The sequence below is a fragment of the Cherax quadricarinatus genome, chromosome 43 (assembly GCF_038502225.1).
Source record: "Cherax quadricarinatus isolate ZL_2023a chromosome 43, ASM3850222v1, whole genome shotgun sequence".
Lineage (NCBI taxonomy): Eukaryota > Metazoa > Arthropoda > Malacostraca > Decapoda > Parastacidae > Cherax > Cherax quadricarinatus.
Genome location: NC_091334.1, coordinates 28,058,087 through 28,078,725, shown reverse-complemented (window position 1 = coordinate 28,078,725; position 20,639 = coordinate 28,058,087). Strand labels below are relative to the sequence as shown.

At 41.3% G+C, this 20,639-nt stretch overlaps 1 protein-coding gene across 1 annotated transcript in view; it reads left to right on the top strand.

The window, feature by feature from the left end:
• LOC128694186 (uncharacterized) overlaps positions 1-20,639 on the top strand; it is a 59,123-nt gene that overhangs the window by 24,705 nt on the left and 13,779 nt on the right. Inside the window, exons 5-7 of the mRNA XM_053784167.2 lie at positions 11,786-11,874; positions 18,207-18,363; positions 19,931-20,065. Coding sequence (XP_053640142.1) covers positions 11,786-11,874; positions 18,207-18,363; positions 19,931-20,065 — 381 coding nt within the window. The remainder of the gene's footprint in view (positions 1-11,785; positions 11,875-18,206; positions 18,364-19,930; positions 20,066-20,639) is intronic.

Genomic DNA, 20,639 nt, shown 5'->3' with positions numbered 1-20,639 from the left:
AACTCTATTTGAAACCCCTGACCTAATCCCATTTATTCCTCTCCATTGAAACTCTCCCACCCCCTTCAGCTTTGTTTCACTTAAAGCCAGGACTTCCAGTTTCTTCTCATTCATAACATCCACAATCATCTCTTTCTTATCATTTGCACATCCACGCACATTCAGACTTCCCACTTGGACAATTTTCTTCTTATTCTTTTTAGTAATTTTTTTTTTTTCAACAAACCGGCCGTATCCCACCGAGGCAGGGTGACCCAAAAAGAAAAATGAAAGTTTCTCTTTTTAAATTTAGTAATTTATATGGGAGAAGGGGTTACTAGCCCCTTGCTCCCGGCATTTTAGTTGACTTTTACAACACGCATGGCTTACGGAGGTAAGATTCTTATTCCACTTCCCCATGGATATAAAAGGAAAAGTAATAAGACCAAGAACTATTAAGATAAAATCAAAGAAAACTCAGATGAGTGTGTATAAATAAACGTGTACATGTATGTGTAGTGTGACCTAAGTGTAAGTAGAAGTAGCAAGACATGCCTGTAATCTTGCATATTTATGAGACAGACAAAAGACACCAGCAATCCTACCATCATGTAAAACAATTACAGGCTTTCGTTTTACACTCACTTGGCAGGACGGTAGTACCTCCCTGGGCGGTTGCTGTCTACCAACCTACTATGTATTTGTACACAGTAATTAGTCCCCTAGTCTGGATGATGCAATCAGTCCATCACCCTCCAAGATGTAGTTTTGAGGTGGTCAGTCCCTCAGTCTCAAAATGAGTTCTGCTCTAAAGTTTCCTTTCCCTGTGAGGTTAAGTTTTATTTACAACTTAACCCTGTTACATGAGGCCTTCCTGGCCAGGTGTGCATGTGAAGCTGTTGTTGCCTAGTAAGGCAGACACAGGAAACTAGTCTTATTCTCAAGTCACCACCACCAGGATTGGTCCCTGGAATTCTGCACCCCTGTAAGTATTACATATGAAGGGGGAGCACTGCAGCAGGCCTACTGGCCCATGCTAGGCAAGCCCAACTCGCTGTGTTTTCCAGCCCATGTCCATTCTGTAATATGGAGACCAGAACTGAGCAACATAATCTAAATGAGGCCCTTACCATGGATATATAAAGTTGAGGTATAGCCAGAGGACTCCTGTTATTTATTCTTGATATCAAGCCAAGAAATCTATTAGCTGTATTACAAGCAATTATGCACTGTTGTCTTGGCTTTAAATTTCTGCTAACAAGAACTCCTAAATGTTTTTCACATTCAGATGAATTAAGATCTACATTATTTAATAAGTACCATGGGTATTTTCTTTCCCAGGACAAGGACCTTATGTTTGTCTACATTAAACTGCATCTTCCACTTTACAACCACAGCATCCAGGTCATCCCGAAGCAGTCTGATGTCCTCATCAGAATTTATTTGGCAGTGTATTTTCATATCATCAGCTAAGTTGCTCATGTTTCTATTTATTCCTTCATCTCTCTTGTTCATGTGGATTAACTACAGGCAGACCAATATTGACACCTTGTACGACACTGCTAGTAATAGGTTCCTTTTCTGATTTCCCCCCATCTACAGATAAGGGGAAACCTATAGGTCACTCGTGCCTCTATTCTGCAGGTGACTTGAAAACAAGGACAGGTGACTTGAAAATATTGCCAGGTGACCTATTTCATTTCAATCTATCCATTTGAGGTCCGTGTCAGTATCAACAATACCTTTGATCTTGGTCAGTTTTTGGGATAATGTAGTTTTTTGTCTCTTATGTAAAAACTGAGAGGAAACACAGCTTATGTCTTTATTAGTGTCTTTATTAGATCCTTCATAAAAGGCATAAAATTCCCTTAATACTGAATCATTATGCCCCATTCAGGGGGCACAAAACCATACATAAAAAATGCTCTTATTATTGCAACACTTCTATTGCTTGTAGTTGTTTGTAAGCTACAAATAACTGATGCAACTTTGCCCTTTTCTTTTATTTCATCTGTGTGTCTTGTAATATTTTGTTCCATAGATTCAGGAATTCCAGTGTCTCATCCTATTTTTGAGTTGCTGTGACCACAATTGTGATGTTCAGGTACACCAGATTTTTGTTGTAATAACAAGCCTCTTTGTTGTGCTGTCAGTATTTCCATCTGAAGTATTCTTCCTTTTGTCCATTTTGTTAAGGCACTTCTCAAAAAAGTAATACAAGTGTACAGTGGACCCTCGGGTAATGTCATTAATCCGTTCCAGAGAGCTTGCCTTTAACCGATTTTGCCGTTAGCCGAATTAATTTTCCCCATAAGAAATAATGGAAATCCAATTAATCCGTTCTAGACACCCAAAAGTATTAAACAAAATAATTTTTTTTACATGAAATATACATTTCCCCGCACAGAAAACAATGAGACATGTGCAATAAACAATACTGAAATAACACTTACCTTTATTGAGGACTTATTGATGAGTAATGTGACAGGAGGAGGGGAGAGGATGGAGGTGTACTATTGTTTGGAAGGGGAATCCCCTTCCATAAAGACTTCAGGTAACAAGTCCTTTTCTGGGGTTACCTCCCTTTGTTTTTTAATGCCACTAGGACCAGCTTGAGAGTCACTGGACCCCTGTTGCACACAATATCTGTCCAGAGAGCTCTGTTTCTGGCATCTCTTTAAGATTTCCCTAAAATGGAACACAAGAGTGTCATTGTACATGTTGCCAATACGGCTTGCAACAGCTGTGTCAGGATAATATTCATCCATAAATGCTTGCACCTTTGTCCACATTGTACAAATGTCTTTAATCTTTGACGAAGGTAACTTCCTCCTCCTCTGAAGCAAATTCCTGAGCTGTGATCTGTTGCTGTTGCACCTGAAGCTCTTGCAACTCTGTAGTGGTTAGCTCTTCATTGTCGTCCTCCACCAACTCTTCCACATCCTCGCCACTAACCTCCAACCCCATGGACTTCCCCAGTGCCACAATAGATTCCACAACTGGCATAGGTTCCTCAGGGTTAGCCCCAAACCCTTCAAATTCCCTCTCTTGTACTCATTGTGGCCAAAATTTTCTCCAAGCAGAGTTCAAAGTCCTGGAAGTCACTCCCTCCCAAGCCTTACCTATAAGGTTTATGTAACTGAGGATACTGAAGTGATCTTTCCAGAACTCTCTTAGGGTTAATTCAGTGTCTGAGGTCACTTCAAAGCACTTTTGAAACATTGCTTTGGTGTACAGTTCTTTGAAGTTTGAAATGACCTGCTGGTCCATGGGCTGGAGGATAGGAGTGGTATTAGGAGGCAAAAACTTCACTTTGATGAAGCTAAACTCTCCCACAATTTGCTCTTGCAAGTCTTGAGGATGAGCAGGAGCATTGTCCATTACCAGGAGGCACTTGAGTGACAATTTATTTTCCAGAAGGTATTTTTTCACAGTGGGGTCAAACACGTCATAGAACCAATCAAGGAAAATGTCTTTAGTGTCCCATGCCTTACTGTTTGCTCTCCACATCACACACAATTTAGTCTTGACGACATTGTTTTTCTTGAACACTCTGGGAGTTTCAGAGTTATACACCAGTAAAGGCTTCACATTGCAATCCCCACTGGTATTACTACAAAACATGAGAGTTAGCCTGTCTTTCATAGGCTTGTGTCCTGGGAGTGCCTTTTCCTCCTGAGTAATGTAGGTCCTGTTTGGCATTTTCTTCAAAAACAGGAGTTTTAATTGTTCAGCCTCTATGTACCCCTTAACCCTTTCAGGGTTTTTGACGTACTAGTACGCCTAAATTCAGTCGCCCTCAGATCAAGTGAGAGAAAGCTGGTAGGCCTACATATGAAAGAATGGGTCTATGTGGTCAGTGTGCACAGTATAAGAAAAATCCTGCAGCATACAGTGAGTAATGAGGAAAAAAAAACTTTGACCGTGTTTTTGGATTTAAAACAGCGACTTTGCACTGTATTTTTGTATGGTATTTATTGTTGTATTCTAGTTTTCCTGGTCTCATTTTATAGAATGGAAGACATATTACAGAACTTGAGATGATTTTGACTAGTTTTACAATGAAAAATACCTTGAAATTGAGCTCAAAGTAGCAGAAATGTTCGATTTTTACCAAAGTTCAAAAGTAAACAAATCATGCTAAGCGTCCAATACACGTCAACTGGCGAGTCTAATATTCTTTCACAAGTGCGCTGATATTATTTATACCATTTCTACACTAATGCAGTAGTCCGTATAACAGTAAATCTTCTATTTTTTTGTGAGAAAAATTCAAAGTGGAAAGCAAAAGAATGTAAGAGGGGCCTGGGGACATGACTAATGAACAGAGGAAATGTTATTTTAGTGCCAGGAATATCTTTCTTGTTTATTCTGGACCCTATTTGGAAATTGTCATCTTTTGAAATTTGTGTGAAATTGGCAAAATTGCTAAATTCTGACCACTGCATTGGATAGTTGAAATCGGTAAATGGGTGGTTTCTTGTACTCATTCGATAGAAAAAATGGAGTTCTAGCGAAATAGTTATGATTTTTGTCGACTAGTACACTGGAATTGGCCGAAAATAGGGGTCAAAGTGGGCAAAATCGCCGATGCGTAAGCATCGTTTCGACCGCTAACTTCGCGAGAACATAATTCTGTAAGTTTTCCATCAAATTTCATACTTTTGGTGTCATTATGATCAGGAAAAGATTCTCTATCTTTTCATAAGAAAAAATAATTTTTTTTTTTTTTTTTTTTTTAAATTTGGGCGACCCTGAGAACAAGTCTGGGAGAGGGCCTGGGGACTCTGAAAGGGTTAAAGTCCTGCACACATTTTTCAGCCGCTTTTTTGTCAGAACTGGTGGCCTCATCACGCCTTATCACACTGTGTATGCCACTACAATTCTTAAATCTCTCAAACCAACCTTTTCTGGCCTTAAATTCACTAACATCAATACTAATTTCAGGCATTTTCTTAATTAGATCATGCAACTGCCTTGCCTTTTCACATATTATTGACTGAGGAAAAACTGTCTCCTGATAATTGTTTCTCATTTATCCACACCAACAACAGTCTCTCCACATCTTAGAGTAATTTGCGATCTCTGTTTTGTAAGCATACGTGCACCTTTTGCAACAACAGCTTCCTTGATTGCCTTTTTGTTGGCCAAGATAGTAGTAGTTGTTGAATGGAGCTTGTTGTATAACCAGGCCAACTCGGAGACACACACTCCACTTTCGTACTTTGCGATTACAGTGGAACCTCAAATATCAAACTTTCTTCGTGCCAGACGGCTGTTCGAGTGCTGTTACTGAACGAATTTATTCTCATCAGGAGTAATGTAAATTAAATTAGTTCATTTCAGACCCTCAAAAATACACTTATAAAAACACTTACAAAAATACACTTAAATAATTGGTTGAGTTGGGAGCAGTTCAATATTTGAGGTTCCACTGTATCTCTTTCTAGCCCTTTCAGGGTTGGTGCCATACTAGTACGGCTTGCATGCCACGGTGCCGTACTGATACGCATAAATTCTAGCGCCTTCAAATCTAGTGAGAGAAAGCTGGTAGGCCTACACATGAAAGAATGGGTCTATGTGGTCAGTGTGCGCAGTATAAAAAAAATCCTGCAGCACACAGTGCATAATGAGAAAAAAACTCTGACCGTGTTTTTGGTTTAAAACAGCGACTTTGCATTGTATTTTCGTATGCTATTTATGGTTGTATTCTAGTTTTCCTGGTCTCATTTTATAGAATGGAAGACATATTATGGAAATTGAGATGATTTTGATTGGTTTCACAAAGAAAAGTACCTTGAAATTGAGCTCAAAGCAGCAGAAACGTTCGATTTTTGCCAAAGTTCAAAGGTAAACAAATCATGCCACGCATTCAATACATGTCAAGTGGTGAGTCTGGTATTCATTCACAAGTGCACTGATATTATTTATACCATTTCTACACCAATGCAGTAATCTGCATAACATAAATCTTCTATTTTTTGTGAGAATAAAAATTCAAAGTGGAAAGCAAAAGAAATGTAACAGAGGCCTGGGGACATGAGTAATGAACAGAGTAAATGTTATTTTAGTGCCAGGAATGTTTGTCTTGTTTATTCTGGACCCTATTTAGAAATTGGCATCTTTCGAAATTTGTGTGAAATTGGCAAAATTGCCAATTTCTGACCATGTTATTGGTTAGTTCAAATCGGTAAATGGGGGGTTACTTGTACTCATTCGATAGACAAAATGGAGTTCTAGTGAAATAGGTATGATTTTTGTCGACTGGTACATTGGAATTGGCCGATAAAAGGGCTCAAAGTGGGCGAAATCGCCAATGCATAAATATCGTCGAGACCGCTAACTTCACGAGAGCATAATTCCATAAGTTTTCCATCAAATTTCATACTTTTGGTGTCATTATGATCGGGAAAAGATTATCGTTTCATAAGAATTTTTTTTTCCAACCCTGAGAACAAGTTTAGGAGAGGGCCTGCCAACCCTGAAAGGGTTAATTCAGTAGTATTTCTCACCCTTTTTACCGGTACAGGGTTGGCACTAGAAGCTTTCTTTGGGCCCATGGGGGCTTATTTAGCAGTTACAAGCACTAAAAACAATGAAATAATACAAAATGTATCGCATGTACGCGTGGAATCGTCCGCACTGGCTTGTAAACAGTGGCACACTAGCTGAAGCCAGGGCAGCTCAGGCATTCAGGCCGGGCAGACAGGCGGACACGTTTGGGACAAATGTCCTTAACCGAGTTCTTGGGCGTTAGCCGAGCCAATATTTTAACGCAAAAATGCGCCGCTATCCGATTTTGGCGTTAACCGATGCCGCTATTACCCGAGGGTCCACTGTATATGGTAAAGTCCAGCAGTCAGCAACACATCGACGTGATTACTGTCGTGGGGGTTGGGTAGGAGATATGATGGTTGAAGATAAACACAGTTGTGGATGGTAACGCTATATATATTGTCAGACTGTGGTAAGGGAAGGGGGCCCAGCCTGCCGTGTTACTGCCTGCTCGTATGTCTAAGCGTGGTGTGAGGGTGAGGTATAGCGACCGACCCACTCACTCATGCTGCATCCCGTGACGTCATACAGTCACAGGCCTAGGGATCTTCTATATAAAGCACATGGATGGTACTATAATGCTCAGTTAATCTATACAACACATGTAAGGGGATTCAGCAACTATGCTGACATTACAAGCAAGTGCGCCATGTTAAACCCTCGTTCGTATGCACAAATTTGACTCACTTGTCAATTTTGCAACAATTTGAAGAGTTTAGGGAAAAACACATGCATGAATTAATTTTTTTCTGACTCTAAATGCAACATTCGTACTAAAGCAAATTCATGCTGTTACCTGTCCTTAAGTACACCGAGTCCTTCACTTACAAACATGTTTATAATCTTTTGTATTGTGTATAATATCACTTATGTATCATTATTGTATATAATATTATTACATTATTATATACAATACAGAAAATTCCCAGCATGTTTGTAAGTTGAGAATTTACTGTATTAGAAAATGGTAATGTTTCTGCGTCACTACCAGCTGACCTGAATTACATTTAAGTAGGCCTAGTTTTTCTAACCTTGTTCTAGACCTAAATGAAACCGTTTGGACTGGCCACTTCATGATCTCTCTTGGCTTCCATACAAGTACACATTTTTATTTCTTAAGGCATTACAGAAATCGTGTATTTTATGCGTAATAAAACATCGTTAGACTCGGAAGATTGTGAACGAATTGTGGAACTGATGGATGACTTAACCTATGACAAGTGAGGTAACTCTCAGCCCACTGGCCAAGTTGTTAGCACGCTGGCCCCTGAGTTTTAGTACTTGCCTGCCATGGGTTTTTCATCCTCACCCATTCCTTGGTTTATCATGGGTTTGACCCTCACCCATTGCTTGGCTTATAGGTTTAACCTCCACCCATTCCTTCATTTATCATGGGTTTGACCCTCACCCATTGCTTGGCTTATGGGTTTAACCTCCACCCATTCCTTGGTTTATCATGGGTTTGACCCTCACCCATTGCTTGGCTTGTAGGTTTAACCTCCACCCATTCCTTTGTTTATCATGGGTTTGACCCTCACCCATTGCTTGGCTTATGGGTTTAACACGAACCCATTCCTTCGTTTATCATGGGTTTAACACGAACCCATTCCTTGGTTTATCATGGGTTTAACACGAACTCATTCCTTGGCTTATTGTGGGATTGACCCTTGCCCATTCCTTGCTTTATCGTGGGATTGACCCTTGCCCATTCCTTGGTTTATCATGGGTTTAACCTCCACCCATTCCTTGGTTTATCATGGGTTTGACATGAACCCATTCCTCGGTTTATTGTGGGATTGACTCTTGCCCATTCCTTGGTTTATCATGGGTTTAACCTCCACCCACTCCTTGGTTTATCATGGGTTTAGCCTCCACCCATTCCTTGGTTTATAATGGGTTTAACCTCCACCCATTCCTTGGTTTATCATGGGTTTAACCTCCACCCATTCCTTGGTTTATCATGGGTTTAACCTCCACCCATTCCTTGGTTTATCATGGGTTTAACCTCCACCCATTCCTTGGTTTATCATGGGTTTAACCTCCACCCACTCCTTGGTTTATCATGGGTTTAGCCTCCACCCATTCCTTGGTTTATCATGGGTTTAGCCTCCACCCATTCCTTGGTTTATAATGGGTTTAACCTCCACCCATTCCTTGGTTTATCATGGGTTTAACCTCCACCCATTCCTTGGTTTATCATGGGTTTAACCTCCACCCATTCCTTGGTTTATCATGGGTTTAACCTCCACCCATTCCTTGGTTTATCATGGGTTTAACCTCCACCCATTCCTTGGTTTATCATGGGTTTAACCTCCACCCATTCCTTGGTTTATCATGGGTTTAACCTCCACCCATTCCTTGGTTTATCATGGGTTTAACCTCCACCCATTCCTTGGTTTATCATGGGTTTAACCTCCACCCATTCCTTGGTTTACCATGGGTTTAACCTCCACCCATTCCTTGGTTTATCATGGGTTTAACCTCCACCCATTCCTTGGTTTATCATGGGTTTAACCTCCACCCATTCCTTGGTTTATCATGGGTTTAACTTCCACCCACTCCTTGGTTTATCATGTGTTTAGCCTCCACCCATTCCTTGGTTTATCATGGGTTTAGCCTCCACCCATTCCTTGGTTTATAATGGGTTTAACCTCCACCCATTCCTTGGTTTATCATGGGTTTAACCTCCACCCATTCCTTGGTTTATCATGGGTTTAACCTCCACCCATTCCTTGGTTTATCATGGGTTTAACCTCCACCCATTCCTTGGTTTATCATGGGTTTAACCTCCACCCATTCCTTGGTTTATCATGGGTTTAACCTCCACCCATTCCTTGGTTTATCATGGGTTTAACCTCCACCCATTCCTTGGTTTACCATGGGTTTAACCTCCACCCATTCCTTGGTTTATCATGGGTTTAACCTCCACCCATTCCTTGGTTTATCATGGGTTTAACCTCCACCCATTCCTTGGTTTATCATGGGTTTAACCTCCACCCACTCCTTGGTTTATCATGTGTTTAGCCTCCACCCATTCCTTGGTTTATCATGGGTTTAGCCTCCACCCATTCCTTGGTTTATAATGGGTTTAACCTCCACCCATTCCTTGGTTTATCATGGGTTTAACCTCCACCCATTCCTTGGTTTATCATGGGTTTAACCTCCACCCATTCCTTGGTTTATCATGGGTTTAACCTCCACCCATTCCTTGGTTTATCATGGGTTTAACCTCCACCCATTCCTTGGTTTACCATGGGTTTAACCTCCACCCATTCCTTGGTTTATCATGGGTTTAACCTCCACCCATTCCTTGGTTTATCATGGGTTTAACCTCCACCCATTCCTTGGTTTATCATGGGTTTAACTTCCACCCACTCCTTGGTTTATCATGTGTTTAGCCTCCACCCATTCCTTGGTTTATCATGGGTTTAGCCTCCACCCATTCCTTGGTTTATAATGGGTTTAACCTCCACCCATTCCTTGGTTTATCATGGGTTTAACCTCCACCCATTCCTTGGTTTATCATGGGTTTAACCTCCACCCATTCCTTGGTTTATCATGGGTTTAACCTCCACCCATTCCTTGGTTTATCATGGGTTTAACCTCCACCCATTCCTTGGTTTACCATGGGTTTAACCTCCACCCATTCCTTGGTTTATCATGGGTTTAACCTCCACCCATTCCTTGGTTTATCATGGGTTTAACCTCCACCCATTCCTTGGTTTATCATGGGTTTAACTTCCACCCACTCCTTGGTTTATCATGTGTTTAGCCTCCACCCATTCCTTGGTTTATCATGGGTTTAGCCTCCACCCATTCCTTGGTTTATAATGGGTTTAACCTCCACCCATTCCTTGGTTTATCATGGGTTTAACCTCCACCCATTCCTTGGTTTATCATGGGTTTAACCTCCACCCATTCCTTGGTTTATCATGGGTTTAACCTCCACCCATTCCTTGGTTTATCATGGGTTTAACCTCCACCCATTCCTTGGTTTATCATGGGTTTAACCTCCACCCATTCCTTGGTTTATCATGGGTTTAACCTCCACCCATTCCTTGGTTTACCATGGGTTTAACCTCCACCCATTCCTTGGTTTATCATGGGTTTAACCTCCACCCATTCCTTGGTTTATCATGGGTTTAACCTCCACCCATTCCTTGGTTTATCATGGGTTTAACCTCCACCCACTCCTTGGTTTATCATGTGTTTAGCCTCCACCCATTCCTTGGTTTATCATGGGTTTAGCCTCCACCCATTCCTTGGTTTATAATGGGTTTAACCTCCACCCATTCCTTGGTTTATCATGGGTTTAACCTCCACCCATTCCTTGGTTTATCATGGGTTTAACCTCCACCCATTCCTTGGTTTATCATGGGTTTAACCTCCACCCATTCCTTGGTTTATCATGGGTTTAACCTCCACCCATTCCTTGGTTTATCATGGGTTTAACCTCCACCCATTCCTTGGTTTATCATGGGTTTAACCTCCACCCATTCCTTGGTTTATCATGGGTTTAACCTCCACCCATTCCTTGGTTTATCATGGGTTTAACCTCCACCCATTGGTTTATCATGGGTTTAACCTCCACCCATTCCTTGGTTTATCATGGGTTTAATCTCCACCCATTCCCTGATTTTATAATTGAAATTTTAGAGTGTAAGACACTTTAATTTATTTGCAGTATGAACCTATAGCTTACAATTTTGTGTGAACATTTTTATCAATTTGAATGTTCTATTGAACAAATCTATAACCATGATTGTTCTTTTGAACAAATATATAATCATGGTTGAATGTTCTAAAAACACATCTATAACCATGGTTGAACATTCTGAAGAACACATCTATAACCATGGTTGAACATTCTGAAGAACACATCTATAACCATGGTTGAACATTCTGAAGAACACATCTATAACCATGGTTGAACATTCTGAAGAACACATCTATAACCATGGTTGAACATTCTGAAGAACACATCTATAACCATGGTTGAACATTCTGAAGAACACATCTATAACCATGGTTGAACATTCTGAAGAACACATCTATAACCATGGTTGAACATTCTGAAGAACACATCTATAACCATGGTTGAACATTCTGAAGAACACATCTATAACCATGGTTGAACATTCTGAAGAACAACTAACTCTAGTTGAACGTTTTGAAGACCACACAACAATTTTTACATGATAAATAACACTCTTAGAGTTATTAAGTCACGGTTTGTTATTTTTTGTTTCAGTTGCCGAGGTTGTTCATTCAGCCGCTGAACTATACCATATACTCACAGAACATCGTTTTTGAGAACAGAATCAGAGGTGTTAAGACAGTGTAAGTACTGGCCGTTCTTCGTTCTTAAGCTGGTAATGTTCTATGATATTGTTCTTATTGTTCTTCCTATATATATATATATATATATATATATATATATATATATATATATATATATATATATATATATATATATATATATAACCAACCGTCAGCGTGCCTCGTTGTGCTCCCGGCTTTCTGGTGTTTTCACGGTCGCTCTTACGTGCTAGAACTTTAATTTGTGTCATCAATCCTATACGATACATCCCTCTAGCGCCTGGAACCAATCTTGGGCGGAAAACATTATATACTGAGTCAAAAAAGGAGAATTAGTGTGCATTACCTAGCAGAGTTTACTGCCAGAGGGGAATCATAGGCCTGTTTCCCGTGTGAAAAAAATAATAATAATTGAACGTTGTGTCAGAGGAAAGAAAGTCTCCCTGAAAGCATTGAGTATACATAGTGTATAGTGTATACTACAGTGGCTCCCTAGTATATTGATGATAAAGGCTAAAGTGTCATTTGAAAACAGGTGAATTTGTAAATGAAGTGATAAGCCTATAGAGGCAGGTGCCAGAAGTCGCCAGAAACTTACCACAGGTCAGCTGTTTTTAATAATCTTCCTGGCCTGCTAGTGTACTCGCATATAATCTAGTGATACCAGTGAATAGCAGAATACAGTGTTGTAGTAGCAACTAACCAGTATTATAATGGTACTTAGTGGAGTGGAGTGACTTTCATTAGTTTCATTTTCTTGAAATACGAGACGTTACTGTGAATTTCATATAACCTGTAGTTACCAGCGGTCGCAATATACACAACGAGAAGCAATTATTACTACAGAAAAAGCGTCCTTCCTCCAAAATTTGCACCAGTCAACTATAGTGATAATATAGCATTTATTGTGGTGGAGACGGAAAAACAAAAATAGAAAAGCCAGATACAGCGATTGATAAACAAAGAGGTCGACTGTACGTCATTGTAGGAGCTGCCAGATATCACCGGCTCTTCAACACGCAAGTTATACTTTTGTATCAGTCAAATCACATATTACTCGGGTAGATAATTTCCAGTAGATCCTTCATGTGTTAGCTCAAATCACCGACCAGTATGTTTTAAATAAGTGACCCACTGATCAGAGCAGATCGACTGGTCCGAACCCTTGACTGGTCCGAACCCTTGACTGGTCCGAACCCGGGACTGGTTTCAAACAGTTTCGTTGGACAATAAAGCAGACTGTAAACGGATGGGTTTGTAGGCGCCCTTATAAACACAAACATTAAAAATCAGGAACGTGACGGTAAGCTGTCCAATATACAAAAAGAGTTAGAAACAGAAATACAAATAGCTAGAGCTTCATTTAAGGTTATTAATATAATATTCAAGAGGTTGCTAGTAGACTTGCAGTAAATCAACCATTCAAATCATTATGAAGCTGTGTGTAGTCTGTGGTCAGTCAAACAAACGGGCTACCACATGGATAAATTGTCATTTTTGTGGAAATTGGTGTCACGCTCCTTGTGCAGATATCCCAGAACTAGCTACAAGCAGTATTAAAACAGAGAAGTGTTTTTGGGTATGCCCAAATGAGGAAAATCTGTGGACTAAAATCACAAGGGTATTAAAAGAGGATAACATCAAAGCTGCTTTCATAGAAAACCTGGAAGCTTTCTACAACAGATGGGAACATAAAAAGTCCGGGCTGAATGGTACTGCCCTTGATACTGGCCATGTAGTCACAAACTGTAAGGCTGGAGGTGATGTCCTGGTAGTCAGTAAATGTAGGGCTGATAGTGCTGTCCTGGGAGACAGTAATGGTGAAGCTGGAGGTGCTGTCCTGGGAGACAGTAATGGTGAAGCTGGAGATACTGTCCTGGGAGACAGTAATGGTGAAGCTGGAGGTGCTGTCCTGGGAGACAGAAATGGTGAAGCTGGAGATACTGTCCTGGTAGACAGTAATGGTGAAGCTAGAGATTTTGTCCAGGTAGTCGGGAATTATACGCAGGAAGGAATACATATAAATGACCTCATAGAGGACAGGAGCCATAGTAGGGAAACAAGTGTAGTCAAAGATAAGATAAAACCAATATTGCAAACCAGAAATACCGCAGGAAATAGCAAACAAGAGGACTCCAATAGCAATAGTGAGGATAAATTACCAAAAACAACTGGTGGGAGCTCCATTGTTGGTGCTAAGGAGGATAGGAATAAGACAGGGAAACATGCACCAACAGGGAATACAGTCACAGAAACCCAAGGCAAACGGAAACCAAGCCTGTGCACATACTATGCACTTGGTATCTGCTGGCATGGGAAATCTGGAAAAACAGATGGGACATGCAACTATGACCACCCTAGAAAATGTCATGCCCATATGACAACAGGAAAATGCAAACTCCCTTCCTGTAAGCTTTTTCACCCTGAAATGTGTACCTCTTCAGTACAGGAAAGACTGTGCTATAACTTAAATTGCCAGGCATACCATCTAAAGGGGACAAAAAGATACAAAACATCCAGGCCATGGGAAAACCTGGGTAGCCACAGCCACTCAAGAGGGAGAGGTTTTTTAGTGCCAGGAAGGAAAAAAAACTGGCAGGAAATGGCAGAAATCGTACACCAAATCCAGTCATTCCTGGAGTGGAACCACAGTCGATGGCCTCCACTCCAAACCAACAGATACAGATACTAATGCCGGAAAAAAAATCCCCCCCCAGTACCAACAATACCACCAGTCCGATAACATTCTTCTTTGCAAATATACAGGGTCTAAAGCCAGCAATAAACAACAAAATACCTTTCATCCGTGGACTGCTTGCAGAGGCAAAGGCAATGTTCGCGGCTTTCACTGAGACCCACATAAAGGATCACTTGGACAACGAAATATGGATCCCAGGTTACAACCTATACAGATGTGACAGAGTGAACAGGCAAAAGGGGGGGGTTGGCCTGTACATTGCAGAGTCACTTGTTTGCACAGAACTGCTTAATGCCTCAAATGACGTAGTGGAAGTTTTAGCAGTAAAGGTCGAGAACCAAAACCTAGTCATTGTGGTAGTCTACAAGCCTCCGGATGCAACATCCCAGCAATTCCAGGAACAGCTGTTAAAAATTGACCACTGTCTGGAAAATCTTCCAGCTCCTGCACCCAACATCTTGCTCCTGGGGGATTTCAACTTAAGGCACCTAAAATGGAGGAATATAGCAAATAATATTGTTGCAGTAATAACACCAGGAGGCAGCTCTGATGAAAACTCACACTCACACGAGCTTTTAAATCTCTGCACAAAATTCAATTTAAACCAGCAAATAATAGAGCCTACTAGACTGGAGAATACACTAGACCTCATCTTCACTAACAATGATGATCTGATAAGAAATGTCACCATATCAAAAACAATATACTCAGATCACAACATAATTGAGGTTCAGACATGTATGCGTGGAGCCTCAGACCGACAAAATGAGACTAGTCACGAGGGAGCATTCACCAAATACAACTTCAATAACAAAAACATAAAGTGGGACCAAGTAAACCAAGTCCTAACCGATATAAGCTGGGAAGATATACTAAGCAACACAGACCCAAACTTATGCCTAGAACAGATTAACTCGGTGGCACTCGATGTATGCACAAGGCTTATTCCTCTAAGAAAAAGGAGGAGTAGATGTAAAATAGAAAGAGACAGGCGCTCCCTTTACAGGCGACGGAAAAGAATAACAGAGCGGCTAAAAGAGGTCAATATATCAGAAATGCGCAGGGAGACACTGGTCAGAGAAATAGCAAGCATCGAACTTAAGCTAAAAGAATCCTTTAGGAGTCAGGAATCGCGGGAAGAACTAAAAGCCATAAATGAAATCGAAAGAAACCCAAAGTATTTCTTCTCCTATGCCAAATCAAAATCGAGAACAACGTCCAGTATTGGGCCCCTACTTAAACAAGATGGGTCCTACACAGATGACAGCAAGGAAATGAGTGAGCTACTCAAGTCCCAATATGACTCAGTTTTTAGCAAGCCGCTAACCAGACTGAGAGTCGAAGATCAAAATGAATTTTTTATGAGAGAGCCACAAAATTTGATTAACACAAGCCTATCCGATGTTATCCTGACGCCAAATGACTTCGAACAGGCGATAAATGACATGCCCATGCACTCTGCCCCAGGGCCAGACTCATGGAACTCTGTGTTCATCAAGAACTGCAAGAAGCCCCTATCACGAGCCTTTTCCATCCTATGGAGAGGGAGCATGGACACGGGGGTCGTCCCTCAGTTACTAAAAACAACAGACATAGCCCCACTCCACAAAGGGGGCAGTAAAGCAACAGCAAAGAACTACAGACCAATAGCACTAACATCCCATATCATAAAAATCTTTGAAAGGGTCCTAAGAAGCAAGATCACCACCCATCTAGAAACCCATCAGTTACACAACCCAGGGCAACATGGGTTTAGAACAGGTCGCTCCTGTCTGTCTCAACTACTGGATCACTACGACAAGGTCCTAAATGCACTAGAAGACAAAAAGAATGCAGATGTAATATATACAGACTTTGCAAAAGCCTTCGACAAGTGTGACCATGGCGTAATAGCGCACAAAATGCGCGCTAAAGGAATAACAGGAAAAGTTGGTCGATGGATCTATAATTTCCTCACTAACAGAACACAGAGAGTAGTCGTCAACAGAGTAAAGTCCGAGGCAGCTACGGTGAAAAGCTCTGTTCCACAAGGCACAGTACTAGCTCCCATCTTGTTCCTCATCCTCATATCCGACATAGACAAGGATGTCAGCCACAGCACCGTGTCTTCCTTTGCAGATGACACCCGAATCTGCATGACAGTGTCTTCCATTGCAGACACTGCAAGGCTCCAGGCGGACATCAACCAAATCTTTCAGTGGGCTGCAGAAAACAATATGAAGTTCAACGATGAGAAATTTCAATTACTCAGATATGGTAAACATGAGGAAATTAAATCTTCATCAGAGTACAAAACAAATTCTGGCCACAAAATAGAGCGAAACACCAACGTCAAAGACCTGGGAGTGATTATGTCGGAGGATCTCACCTTCAAGGACCATAACATTGTATCAATCGCATCTGCTAGAAAAATGACAGGATGGATAATGAGAACCTTCAAAACTAGGGAGGCCAAGCCCATGATGACACTCTTCAGGTCACTTGTTCTATCTAGGCTGGAATATTGCTGCACTCTAACAGCACCTTTCAAGGCAGGTGAAATTGCCGACCTAGAAAATGTACAGAGAACTTTCACGGCGCGCATAACGGAGATAAAACACCTCAATTACTGGGAGCGCTTGAGGTTTCTAAACCTGTATTCCCTGGAACGCAGGAGGGAGAGATACATGATTATATACACCTGGAAAATCCTAGAGGGACTAGTACCGAACTTGCACACGAAAATCACTCACTACGAAAGCAAAAGACTTGGCAGACGATGCACCATCCCCCCAATGAAAAGCAGGGGTGTCACTAGCACGTTAAGAGACCATACAATAAGTGTCAGGGGACCGAGACTGTTCAACTGCCTCCCAGCACACATAAGGGGGATTACCAACAGACCCCTGGCAGTCTTCAAGCTGGCACTGGACAAGCACCTAAAGGCAGTTCCTGATCAGCCGGGCTGTGGCTCGTACGTTGGTTTGCGTGCAGCCAGCAGCAACAGCCTGGTTGATCAGGCGCTGATCCACCAGGAGGCCTGGTCACAGACCGGGCCGCGGGGGCGTTGACCCCCGAAACTCTCTCCAGGTAAACTCCAGGTAATGGTAGTGTTCTTATTGTTATTCGTATGATAATGTTCTGCAAGTTTGTCTTGTGTGCTGTGAAAAACAGGCGCTGAACAAGCATAACTTCAACCGAGTGATGGTCAGTGTGTCCTCTTCCTCTTAACCTTGTTTGAGTCACAGTTCCTGGTCCCCAGCACACACCTCTGCCATACCTAGTCTTGAAGCTGTGTGTCATTCCTGCCTTTACCACTCAGATCTCTAAAGTGGTTAAGAGGAACACTTGTTACTGGTCCAGTGGCACTATTAAGGACTGCACTCCAGAATCTTCACGACTACGGTGCCCTTCACACCGAGGCTGAGGGACTGATTACCTCATCTTTTGTACATAGTTCTTCTGTCTTTTAATTATGTCCTCAAATTTGCATTGATAAAGCCACTGGATGGCAAAACATCTACAATAAAGATACCCAGATGTTGCACATGTCTAATTTTCATTTTGTTGGTATTGTATACCATTCATGTACAGTTTATTACAATGGTTTAGTGGCACTGTTAAGGTCCATATAGCATTTAAAGTTTACTTTCTAACTTGCAGTACTTTATTACAGTGGTTTAGTGGCGTACGTGAAGCAAGTGGCACTCTTGAGGACGGTGGGGCACTTAAAGTTTGCCCATGTGAAGTTTGAGATTTTGAAGATTACCAAACATCCTGAAGATGGCACTGTGAGAGTCCGCTGGCGCATCACCGGACTCTCTGGACTCAAGGTGAATCCTTCGTGAGTGGAAATTCATAGCTTCAACCATAAGAGTAAATTTGTAGGCTCAACCATAAGTGTAATTCATAGGCTCAACCATAAGTGCAAATTTGTTGGCCTTACCATGAGAGTAAATTCATAGGCTTGAATATAAATGCAAATTCGTAGGCTCAACCATAAGTGTAAATTTGTTGGCTCAGCCATAAGTGCCAATTCTTAGGCTCAACCGAAAGTTTAAATTTGTAGGCTCAACCATAAGTGTCAATTCTTAGACTCAACCATAAGTTTAAATTCGTAGGCTCAACCATGAGTGTAAATTCATAGGCTCAACTGTAAGTGTAAATTTGTAGGCTCGAACATAAGTTTATATTCCTAGGCTCAACCATAAGTATAAATTTGTAGGCTTCACCATAAGTTTAACACTTTCGCTGTCGGTCCCGTAATGTTACAGCTTGAAAGCCAGTGCTGGTCCCGTAATACTATGCCAAAATTCTAGTGGCTTCAAATCTAGCCGGAGAAAGCTGGTAGGCTTGCATGTGAGAGAATGAGTCTGCGTGGTCAGTGTGTGCAGTATAAAAAAAATCGTGGGGCCAGTGGTGCATTGTGGGAACGCCATTTCAGTATGCCTTGTTTCCCATGCCTTGTGGTAAGAAATACCTCATTCACAGTTCTAACACAGATGGAAGTGTCAGTGAAGATGAATTTCATGGTGTTGAGGAATTTGTGACCGAAAGCAATGCCCAGGAAACCGGAAGAAAGAAAGGAAGGAAGGAAGAGATGAGAGGAAGGGAGAAGTAAGGAAGGAAAGAAGGATGACCCAGACAACCATCAACCTAGGATAACCCAAAAAAGTCAGACAAAGTAACTTATTTTCGTGTGGGTAGTGGGAAATACAGCGTGCTTGTTGGGGAAGACTGTGGGGGTAATGGGTGGTGGTGATTTTATAATGCATCATTGTGACACCAACCACGCCGCTCTCAGCACCCACAGCAAAGGCCAAATACACACAACAACCTTCCACAAGCTGTAGCAGTTCTAGGAATGTGTCCAGTGACCATATATGTGTAATAACTTTTTTTATTGTTGGTTTGTGTAAATGGGTTTTGTAAACGTAATGATATCTGTGTGGTTATTGCATACGAGTGGATATATATACCTTAAACATTATATTGGTCTCACAGGCCACAAAAGTTATTTGAAAAATTAAAATATTAAAAAATCAAAGAAAAAATACAATAAAAGTAAAAATAATACATGTACATGTATTACCGAGTGAGCGGCAGTTGCTGATGTTGCCGTAAGCGGTTCACTTTGTCAACTTCATGCCGCTATATCTCGGTAAGTTCTGATCACAAAAAAAAAAAAAATTAAACAAAAATATTCTTAAGATTTTGGTAAGAATTTTTTTTTTTTCACCGCAGAGCGAGAGTTTAGAATCAGGGGTCCCAACAATGAAAGGGTTAAATTCATAGGCTCAACCATAAGTGTAAATTTGTAGGCTTGACCGTAAGTTTAAATTCTTAGGCTCAACTGTAAGTGTAAATCTTGATGCATTTACAGCAATGTGTTTTGTTCAGGCAATGGTGCAGTTCTGGAAGCTGAAGCTGTGGAACTGGAAGGGTATTCAGGAACAAATGGACAGTTGGTACGATGGGTTCTCCACCTTCTATGTTGGTGCTGATGGTCTGGTATACAGGCATGTTGCTGACAGTGTGAGTATTGTTGCTGACAGTGTGAGTATTGTGTTGTTGACTGTGCATATTGTGTTGCTGACAGTGTGAGTATTGTTGCAGACAGTGTGAGTATTGTGTTGCTGACATTGTGCATATTGTGTTGCTGACTGTGAGTATTGCATTGCTGACAGTTTGAGTATTATGTTGCTAACAGTGAGTACAGGTCTCCCTCAACATTCATGTTTTCCACTTTCACGGGCTTCGAACATTCGCAAATTCCCATCTGCCCAATCATATTTAAAATATATCATTACATATACAGTGGTCCCTCAATAATCGTCCGGCCTGAAAGTCGTCCATTTCGGAAATAGTCCAGTTTTTTCGTCAAAATATTGGCCCGCAAATGGTCCGGTAACTCGCTAATAGTCCTAATAGTCCTTCGTCTTGGACGCGTACTCACGCTCTGAGCCGCCTCGGCCTTTCCTTCCCAGCCAGTGTGCCATTGTTTACCAGTGAGTGACGGTCCCCTCACATGCTCCTACGAAATATTTCATAATATTCCATTGATTTTAGTGCTTGCAAGTGCTAAATAAGCTACCATGGCTCCAAATAA